We start from the raw sequence: 10,584 nt of genomic DNA on the forward strand, positions 1-10,584 counted from the left end.
AAACATCTAAAGATGCCTGTCAACTACAGTGGGACATGGGACATTGTCAGCAATGTCAATTTTGAGGGATACATGGTCTCACTTGGTAAGTGTCACTGTTTCTTCATACACACTGATATTTGAGCTTTGTCTTTCAAAGAATGTTAAATGATGATATGATGAAAACCCGTATGTAGGCCTATAGTTGACTGAGTATCGCTTGTAAATGTCAAATTGTTCTCAGCATCATTTATGTAAATTAGATGGAAAAGACTTGATTCAGACTGTGACAACAAATTTACTAAGAAAAGGACAATAAAGTGTCTGTCTGTCTATCTATGTATCTAAGTGTGCTGAATAAGTAATTGTTCATTTATTTTATGATCAGAACATGATGGATGTGGCAGCAAAGTTAACAAATTCCTCTCATTTTTACACTCAGGCATTGATTTTGCAACACGCAAGATTGCCTCGATGTTGAAGCCTCAGAAAGTGATTAAGCAAGACGGAGATTGTTTCACAATCAGGACATTCACTACTTTCAGAAATTACGAGTGGTCATTCAAAATTGGAGAAGAGGTCACAGAAGTGACTAAAGGGCTGGACAACAGGTCCTGCCAGGTAATCACATTAGTAAAATGTGGTCACAAAGATGTATGTGAATGTGTGAACACTACCACACAATATAAGAAAATAAAAGCAAGCAAATTACTTTTCTGTGGCTGTAGGATACTGTAACATAACTATATTTATAGCCTATGTAGTTTGCTTTATTTGTATTTCATTTTTGTTCTCTATCAGACTGTGGTGAACTGGGAAAATGATAAGCTGGTGTGTGTTCAGAAAGGAGAAAAGAAGAACCGAGGGTGGACTCACTGGATTCAGGGAGACGAGCTTCATCTGGTATGACTGCAGTTTTTATTCTGGTGGCCCCTGACAGTCCAGTTAGTGTTTGTGATCAACACTTTGTCATTTGCTGATTTATACTATTTTGTGGACGTACAGTGCTGCTCATGAGTATTGGAACCCCTGCTACAGTTGACTAAAAAGAGGAATAAAAAAAATCATCTTTTGGAAATTGATCTTAATGCCTTAATTGAAAATATTAGGAAAAATCCAACCTTTGAGAACAGCAATTTTCTTTGTGAATGAATAATGTATCGTAAATAAATAAATGTTCTTCCTTAAAATTCAGGGGCCATAAGTATAGACACCCCTATGTTAAATTCCCATAGAGGCAGGCAGATTTGTATTTTTAAAGGATCTTTAAATGATTTTTTTCATGGATCCAGGATACTATGCATCCTGATAAAGTTCCCTTGGCCTTTGGAATTAAAGCCCAAATAGCCCCACATCAAAACATACCCTTCACCATACCTAGAGATTGGCATGGTTTTATTTCAGTTAGCCTAATAGCTAGTTTGATTTGCATTGAGAGATGATCTTATGGAAAGTACCCCATGCCATGATGTGGGGCTATTTTAATTCCAAAGGCCAAGGGAACTTCATCAGGATGCATAGTATCCTGGATCCATGAAATAACTGGCCTTTAAAAAATAAAAAAACATGTATTTATTCACAATACATTATTCATTCACAAAGAAAATTGGTGTTCTCAAAGGTTGGATTTTTCCTAATTCTTTCAATTAAGGCATTAAGATCAATTTCCAAAAGATGATTTTTTTTTTTTTTTTTTATTCCTCTTTTTAGTAAACTTTAGCAGGGGTTCTAATACTCATGAGCAGCACTGTATAGGCTTCATAGAGTTATAATGTTAATTAGTTATATACATAAGAACATTTTGCTCTCCCCTGAAAACTGATACAATTCATTCAGTCACATGCTTACTTTTAGCATTGTTTGTTGGAAAATTTTACAACTTTATGTTTTGTCTCCTCAGGAACTTACTTGTGAGGATCAAGTCTGCAAGCAAGTTTATAAAAGGACTCTGTGATTTTGTTTTTTTAAAACCATGTCCGACTTCAGAGAAATGCATTGACAGTATTGAATGAAATGAGTTGGCATAAGCCACACAATGTCTTATATGCTTTATAAAGACCATGTCATCTGAGTGTAATAGCCTAGGAGTCTGATTAAATGCTTAAACATTACAGTACCTCCTCCGGACCACAAGGTGGTACTGTATATTAAATATGCACTTAAAACTCAGGAGTTGTTGGTTTGCTGGTGAATTTGTGCCGCGAGTTTTTGTTTTCTATTGTGACATGATATCTTTCTCACATCTTTAGTGGAATTTTTTTCAACGTTGTTACTTAATTGATGCCATTGTGGTCGAAAGTTTCTCCGCAAGAAGATGTCAGTTGATAACGACGAGACGCAACAGGTAAGAACGTTATTTTAATTTGTGCAGCTAATAACAATAGCCAGCTACATTTCCGTTTGCCTGTGATTTAACGTTAAGTAGCTACAGCAACGGCATTGGTGGAAGAAGTATTCAGATCCTTTAATGCCACACTGTAAAAATACTCTGTTACAAGTAAAAGCCCTGCATTGAAAATGTTACCTAAGTAAAAGTATGTAAGTGTCATCTGGAAAATGTAGGCCTACTTAAAAAGTATTAAAAGTAAAAGTACTCAATGCAGACAAATCCTCACATTTTAGAATTGGAAATGTTTCTTGTTATTAATGAATTGTCTAATCAGTTCAGCTGTGACGTTAATTGTAGAGTAGGCTATGTACTGTTGCGTAGTTTTAGTTTTTAAGAAAACATCGTATTTTATAAACGTATGTGTTTTGTATGCAAACATCTTAAATTGTTAAGTAATTTAGTAAGCTGTCAGATTAATGTAGTAGAGTAAAAAGTACAATATTTCTCTCTGAAATGTAGTGGCGAAGAAGTAGAAAGTTAGCATGACAAGCTGCCGCTAGGGTGCGTCTAGATTTCTAGGCTAGTAGAAAGTGGCATGAAAAGAAAACTCAAGTAAAGTACAAGTACCTCAAATTTATACTTTAAGTACAGTACTGGAGTAAATGTACTTAGTTACATTCTACCACTGAGCAACAGACAGGTCAAAAAAATTATATTAATACATAATGGTTTCTTGTAATCTGATTTAATGTTTTGAATTTCAGAGGTTAAAGGCAGCAGTCCATTATACCGTGGGACGCCTGTGTCAGAGGATGGGAGAGGACCACCGGAGAGAGTTCAGTCGACAAGTCATAGCAGCGATAGCCGAGACAGCATTCAGACAGTGTGGTGGGTGTCGCAACTAACGTTAGTCCAGCAGAGACATGCAGTGTATACCAAATGGTAAAACTCATAGGCATCCCGTTGTCAAGTGTAAAGCTTCAATTTATGAATCGTATCTAGTTTGCTGTTTGGATAGATATAATTTTTTTTTTTTTAGATTTGTTCAGTAAAGCAAACTTTGTTGAGTGTTATCTGTCCAACTGAACCATAGGGATTTAAAATATCTATAGGTGCAACGTGTGCTAAAATATCAACATTTTACTCCCATATCATTACAGCAGATCCAGTCACCAGTCCTGAATCTAAGTTACAAGTTTATCGGGTACATGTGTACATTTTCTGCAATCCAATAATTGCTCTGTACTTGAAGTACCAAAAGTAAAAGAACTCACTATGCAGAATAACCCATTTCAGAATAATGTAATTTAGATTATTGGATTATAATTAGTGATGCATTAATGTGTAAGCATCACTTTAATGTTGCAGCTGCCAAATGTGGATCTGATTTCAACTGATAGTAATCTATATCAATACATCATACTTTATTTGTTGATTTTTGTATTAATAATCAGAATCTGCAAAGTAACTAATAACTAGATCAAATAAATTGTAGTGCAGTAAAAAGTACAATATTTCCCTATGACAGTAGTGAAATAAAAGTATAAAGTAGCATAAAATGGAAATACTTAAAGTACAAGTACCTCATTCCACCACTGGAAATATGTAATACCTTTTAAAGCGTATCATTTGGGAACTATAAACTATGAAGCTTATAAATAATAGGTTTGTTGTTACATTGAATTTGATTATATTGTAGTGTATGCAGTTTTTTTTAAATAATTGTTTACATAATTGTTACATGTTCTCAACCAACATGCAGCTCAGTACAATTTAATCTCACATCCAGGATGCCCTAATGACGCCAATACATTTTATATATGTCTCAGCATCAACTCATTCTACCACTACACAGCGCTGTGGAGTGACGTCTGGCTACTCCACACACATATTCTGGGATAGGAAGGTTTGCATTTCTTTAAACCAATCACAATCGTCTTGTCTAAGTTCCAGACGTAGCGATGGTTGCTTTACTTATTGGCCTTGGGAAGGAACTTGTTTTGGTGGAACATTTGCAACCCGCAAAAGCCACATAAAATATTAACTGTTCACACAATCCAGTAACGTGAGCTATTTAAATTAGCTGGATACATGGCGATACACTGACTATTTCATCCACGGCAATCCCACCTATCGTTCCCAAAACATCCCAGTTAGATAGTAAACGCTGTAAACATATTCTTTGTAAATCTTTACAATTATCCCCAGAAGGAACCAAGCAGACCTGCCTTGTTGCATTATCCAAACTGTCTTCAAAACTTGCCATTTCAGCGTGTAGCTTGCTAGCTCGAAGTTTGTTTCACGTAGCGAACCGAGTTAGAACGGAAACACACACAGAGCGGAAGGTAAGGGACATGTCAGGCAATTATCCTGGAAATGTACTTCCGTTGATCCAGACTATAAAGAACTTCAATATTCTGACGTACGTGTGTGTGTGTGTGTGTGTGTAAAATATCACTAACCATGTTCATTGTAATGCCACAGGTCAATCTAAACTCAACATCCACTCACTTTTTTTTTTTTCCAGATATATTTGCTAAAGACCTGGAGGCCTTTGCAAGGTGAGAATCTTTTTTTACCATATTAACAGACGAGTTAACCATGTACTGCCTTTATAAAATAGAACTAGACTAGTATAATCTTTATCTTTTTCATAATACATCCGATTTATTATCTCAACTTTGATTTCAGGCATGCTAAAAGAAGCACAGTGTCTTCCGAAGATGTAAAGCTTGTAGCCCGTCGCAGCACTGCATTGGTGAGTTATTTCCAGCCTATTGTCAGAAAGAAATTATACAGCACTTAATGTATTGTTAAGTAACTTGACAAAATCAAAATACCAGTCAATGTAGACCACTCTGAAACATTTCATCCTAATAATGTAGTATACTGGAACTATGTAGGGGTATATATTCTACAGCAGACAGCAAACTTAATGTTTAATTTGCCTTTATTTATTTCAGTCCATCTACATACAAAATAAAAGTGAAGAACTGAACCAGGAGCAGAGGGATTTGAAAAAGAAGAATGCTGGGAAGAGGAAGAGCAGAGACACTGAGGAGGAGAGCAGAGAATAAGGACAAGACAAAGGCAGGCCTGCAGTGTCTCACTTGTGCCCAACATTAAAATAAACATGAAGGCTGACTAATACATGACAATAAGTTAAGTGTAATAAAATGTGCCATAGGATGCCATGGGAAATGATGCATTTCAACTTTAAGTATTCCACAGCATGAGATCTTTTTCTTTTGTATTACATTAGCTTTATGATTTGGAGAAAATAACTTCAGGCAGTTATCAGTCCTGGGACCTGTTGATGCATTGTCAAGTGATAGTGCATTTGGCACTGGTTTGACATACAATAAAGATGATGTATGAACTGAGTCAAAAGGCGGCCATTTTCTGTCAAAGTGACTGACAACTAAATTATATACCTGCTGTTTCTCCATACTAAATTATCAAAATATGTATTTTTCAATTTGGAAGTACATTTAAAGCTTGACAGCTTTAAATGTACTGTTAAGACTGCCAGGCAAACTAATGTACACTCAGTGACCACTATTAGGTAAACCTGCATAATCCAGTGCTATTCAATACACCTGGCTAATTGTTGATACTTTCATAAACTGGCATAGTTAGTGGTGGTGTACTGGTCTGCAGTATATTCTGTGGTGATTCTAATGTGCCCCCCCCCCTCTTGTAAATAGGACAAGAAATAAAAATGAAATGTCTCAATATAATTTAGTCCAGTACAACACCTATGACCACAGAGTTAATCACTTTAAACATTTAACAATGTCAACAAAATAACATTTTATACTTCCTGAAGGTAAAATGTATGGCAAACTGTTTTGATTTGCAATAGATTGTACAGGTGTACCTAATGAAGTGGCCACTAAGTGAAATAGGCCTTCTAAAAATCACAAATTCTAAGCTCAGCAACATGCCATTAGTTGTCTTATTACTTAAGCCAGAATAGGAACAGACAATACAGTTTGGAGAGGCGATGCCACATTGTTGATCTCATCCATTTAAGGTTAAAATACCTCTGCCCCCTCCCCACCTTAAAAGTAGCTGTGGATAATCAAGAAAGGGATAATTCACTCTGACAAGCCATCAAAAGCAGCAAAAAGACAGGTACTACCCCATGTCATGTCTGAGAAGGCCACACACTGAAAGTGTTGGAACTTCCGTCTTCGTCCTTCAGAACAGACTTCAGTCAGGGTTCAAACGGAGACCTCGACCAGCAGAGCCCAAGGTCCCTAGATATGTGAATCGAATTAGATGTTTTTTATTTGACAAACTGACCCAAGCAATATCAACTACTAAGCATCTATTCAAATGAACTTTATTAGAACTCCCTTCATTTGACAGGTTTTAAACACCTCACAAACACCACAAGAGCTACTGGGAATCATTGGACACACCACTCCACGTTCTCACACTATCACTCGCGTCCCCCAGAGTCTTCAGCAGGTGTCATCCACATCAAGTACACACTTACAGATCAGTTCAATAACATGAAAGCACACACACCATACAGCATTCAAATCAGATAATATAAGCAATACAAATTCATCACGACATTCCACTACATTTTGATATTTCTGCACTTGATCGACATACTTAAAGAGTAAGGAAAAACTTGCAAAGATAAAAAAAAAAAAATAAAAAAAAAATCTTGAAGTACTAATTAAAGAAAGTCCATGTTAGGGGAGGCGCTCGTAGCATCTGCAGCTTCCACTCACACATTCAAAAAGCAGTCAAATTGGGCTCTTTCACTGCACAACCAGTCCGTTTCACGCGTCTCTCCGTTCGCTCACTCATCGCTTCACTCTTCGCCACAAGCCATCCTCAATCGCACTCATCAGTTCTTAAAATGTCAGTTGCGCAGTTCTTTCCATTTAAAAGTGGATAAAAGTGAAAACACCCACCGTCTCTTAGAACATGCGGAGTGAAGCCGTTCTTTGATGGCATAGCATTTACAGGTGGGAAGAGGGAGAATGATACCGATATCACCCCAAGAATGCTGCCAAAGAGGAGCTTCCTCACAGGAAAATGGAAGAGAGGTGAACTGCAGAAGAGATTTCAATGAAGGCTTTTCCACAGAACTTTACTGCAAATAAAGTTGCACTAAAAACATTTAGGTTTCAACCAGATTCTTTCCAATGCAAGATTGCCGTTTAAGTCGATGACAAAGCCGGATAATGGTGAACCACAAACATTCATGCATTTTCAAAATGGTTATCACATTTCACAATACATGCATTAGAGAATCCAGTTGAAATGGATACTAACAAATGAGACGTCAAAAATAGCACTTTAGTCAGACATCCTGGTAAACAATTCACTTCAACACTTCCTAAATTAAATCTTTAGCATGTTTTTTCCAAATGTACAAAACATCTCCCACAAAAGTGTTAAGTTTTCAGATACGCATCAACACCAGAAATAAATTTGGAAAAGACTCATCTTTGTCACAATACTTACCATACAAAACAGTTAACTTACATACCCCACCCAGATGACTTTGACTCCATACTGGACCCAAAACCTGTGCTAAACCCACTACCGCTGGTTGTAGAGTTTGACCCTGTTCCCCAGCCGAGACTGGCTGAGCTGGTGCCGTAGTTGCTGTTGCCTGTACCGAAAGACTGACTCTGGTCCCTACTAGAGCTCGTTCCACTGGAAGCACTGCCTGAGGTGGATGTCTGCTGCTGGCTAGCCAGCATACCCATCATCCCCCAACTACTCTGCAGAGCAGCCTGAGCAGCAGCCATCATAGCAGGGTTCAGACTAAAGGAACCAAAATTAGCCAGACTACTGTTAGTGCTGCTCCCTAACCCACTACGGCTGCTACCAAATGCTTGAGCTCCAAAACCATTCCCAAACCGTGTTGTACGATCAAACTGCCTACTGCCATGTTTGGGCTCAGCATTTGAGATGTGAACACTGACACCTTTGATTATTAGGTCCTCTCCACAGAGAGACTGGGCAACCTGTGAGGGGGAAAAAAATAAAATAAAAAGATATGAATCAGGGCAATGGTACCACTACAACAGGAAGTAGTTTCTACACATTTAACAGTATACCTGATCATCTGCAAATGTAACAAAGGCAAAAGCACGGAATGGCTTGGGGATGAAGACATCTGTAACTTCTCCATACTGCATAAAGAACTGCCGTAGGTCCTCAGTGGTCATGTCTTCTGTGCAACGGCCAACAAACACTTTCCGGCTCCTCATTGGCTCATCTGGACCTTGCTGTAACCAAAAGGGGAACTACAGATTATAGAGTATTAACAACGTGTATTGCCATATTGTATGGGTACAAGCATTGACATTATCAAATTCACCTTTGAGTTAGGAAGCTTGCAGTCACACCATCTCCCGTCAATCATATGACGCTGGGAGACCACCTTTTCTTGAGCCTCATACTCTGTGAACCTCACAAAGCCAAATCCTTTGGAGTTTCCAGTCTTGGTATCTCGTTTTACCTTAAAGAAAGAAACTGAGCAATGAAGCACAATTGTCACCACATACAACCCAAAGCAATGTGTGTTTAATTACGGTTGCTAATGTAATACCTGAACCATGATGACTTCTCCAAATGTGCTAAAGTAGTCTTTCAGGTCCTGCTCAGAGGTTTTCCAAGGAAGACCCAGTACGATCAGGTCAGATGTCTTCATGTCCCCTCTCTTCATTTTCACTGCAGAGGAGGCGTCAATTTCCTCCATTTTCCTTTTGTTGTCTAAAATGTGATCAACAGAGGAATTCATTGTATTTTAACCTTACAGCTATGAGATACGACTTTCAGCTGCCATCACTACTCTGCAGACTGTAAATAACTGCAGAGCAAGACTAAATTCACCTTCTATGAACAATATATACACACTATCAATATTTTCCATTGTTTCCACTGTTCTGCAAATATATTTTTTGCAATTATTTATGTTGTCCAACCAATTAGTAGCAATTGGGGTTTAACATGCATGCATTTCATATAATTGAATTTGAATGTTGCAGTTGTCAGGACCTAAGTTGCACATAGTTTATTAGGTAAACCTAGCGTAACATGCTCTACAACACACCTCCAATCATTCAGCGCTACTTTTTTTACAAGTCTTTGTTAAACAACGTTTTTCTTGTGTGTCAATTCAACTATATAGTAATATTTGAAGCTGTTGCTCGATCCTGGTCTACATAAATTGGCAACTTTTGTTTTGCTCCTTTTTGTGAATGGAGCTAGTGTCTCAAAGCGCACTTATGGGGCGTGGACGAACTGCAGGTCACGCTATTGTCTTCTATTTCAGTGTGCTGAAGCTACATCATGAATTATAAATACCGTTCCACACCTGTTCGATTTAAGTGTTATGTAACGTTAAAACTAATTTATATAAATAAATAAATAAAACATATCTACTCATATCTACCTTTTGGATAGTTCACCACATACACGACATTTCCCCATCCGTTTTCTGGCGCGTGTAGTATCCCTTCCACAAGACGCACTCCTCGCATGCACTGAGAAATAGGGCTCCTAAAGCGCAGGCCACACGCTCCTGGAAACTGAGCTGCCACGGTTGAAAGCAGAACAGTGCCGTCGTCCTCGGAAGGTATCTCCATGGGTTCTTCATTTTCCTCCTCTGCTACTCGAATGTATACTTCAGCCATTTTGTCCCAAAAATAAAACTTCTTGCTTAGCTATATCAAAACTATGCTAAAGCTAGCAGTTAGCTCGCTAGCTAGTTGACCACAATAGCTATGAGTCAGGCTAAAGTGATAGTTGAGAAAAAAAGACGTCTCAAGTTAAAATACGATAACAAAACAGGCGTTGGGGTGGGTTTAATTTTAAATTATTTCATAGATAATACCTCGCTCTGATCGCGCCAACAAGCGTGCTTCGGCCTTCTGTTCCTTTGTTCCGAGACGGGGATCTGTGTCGTCAAAACTGGACGACGGCCGATCAACTGTGCCGCGCTAATGAAAACTGCGTAACGTTAACTAACGTAATCCAACAACACGAGTTTTTCAAAATGGCTTGCGTAGCCTGATAACGTTATCCAACCGCAACAAAAGGCTCGTCTCGTCTCAAACGCAGAGTACGGAATATATTTTTTTTTTTCCACGAGGCGAAATGTGAAACCACCATATACGGCCTAGCAAAATGGCTTTATCTAAGCGAAAAAGGAAGTACGTCATTGGATTGGACGGTTTCATTTCATGGAGGTGAATGTATGTAGAGTGTCGTTAATATAAGCAGTAACTGAATCATTC

The 10,584-nt window shown here is 38.1% G+C and overlaps 3 protein-coding genes across 5 annotated transcripts; 2 read left to right on the forward strand and 1 right to left on the reverse strand.

The window, feature by feature from the left end:
* Nucleotides 1-3: 3 nt before the first annotated feature.
* On the forward strand, nucleotides 4-2,030 carry rbp7b (retinol binding protein 7b, cellular). The gene is made up of 4 exons (XM_078248736.1): nucleotides 4-85; nucleotides 422-600; nucleotides 781-882; nucleotides 1,880-2,030. The coding sequence occupies exons 1-4, from the start codon at nucleotides 13-15 to the stop codon at nucleotides 1,931-1,933; spliced, it is 408 nt and encodes a 135-aa protein (XP_078104862.1). The 5' UTR covers nucleotides 4-12; the 3' UTR covers nucleotides 1,934-2,030.
* Nucleotides 2,031-2,173: 143 nt separating this feature from the next.
* On the forward strand, nucleotides 2,174-7,538 carry cenps (centromere protein S). The gene is made up of 5 exons (XM_078248737.1): nucleotides 2,174-2,323; nucleotides 3,073-3,196; nucleotides 4,836-4,869; nucleotides 5,000-5,066; nucleotides 5,272-7,538. Exons 1-5 carry the CDS (start codon nucleotides 2,294-2,296, stop codon nucleotides 5,383-5,385), a joined length of 369 nt encoding a protein of 122 aa, XP_078104863.1. The 5' UTR covers nucleotides 2,174-2,293; the 3' UTR covers nucleotides 5,386-7,538.
* On the reverse strand, nucleotides 5,241-10,482 carry tardbpb (TAR DNA binding protein b). 3 transcript variants are annotated; one of them, XR_013501888.1, is made up of 6 exons: nucleotides 9,741-10,482; nucleotides 8,895-9,058; nucleotides 8,664-8,804; nucleotides 8,401-8,589; nucleotides 7,243-8,307; nucleotides 5,241-6,570 (listed from the first exon to the last, which is right to left on the reverse strand). XR_013501888.1 is itself a non-coding variant. In XM_078248727.1 (5 exons), the coding sequence occupies exons 1-5, from the start codon at nucleotides 9,979-9,981 to the stop codon at nucleotides 7,816-7,818; spliced, it is 1,227 nt and encodes a 408-aa protein (XP_078104853.1). In that variant the 5' UTR covers nucleotides 9,982-10,482; the 3' UTR covers nucleotides 6,640-7,815. The 3 variants fall into 3 exon arrangements, 2 of the variants coding, with proteins under 2 accessions (XP_078104853.1, XP_078104854.1); XM_078248727.1 differs by lacking the exon at nucleotides 5,241-6,570 and having other exon boundaries at nucleotides 6,640-8,307; XM_078248728.1 differs by lacking the exon at nucleotides 5,241-6,570 and having other exon boundaries at nucleotides 6,640-8,307; nucleotides 8,401-8,571; nucleotides 9,741-10,481.
* Nucleotides 10,483-10,584: the final 102 nt, after the last annotated feature.

The sequence above is a fragment of the Sander vitreus genome, chromosome 4, assembly GCF_031162955.1.
Source record: "Sander vitreus isolate 19-12246 chromosome 4, sanVit1, whole genome shotgun sequence".
NCBI lineage: Eukaryota > Metazoa > Chordata > Actinopteri > Perciformes > Percidae > Sander > Sander vitreus.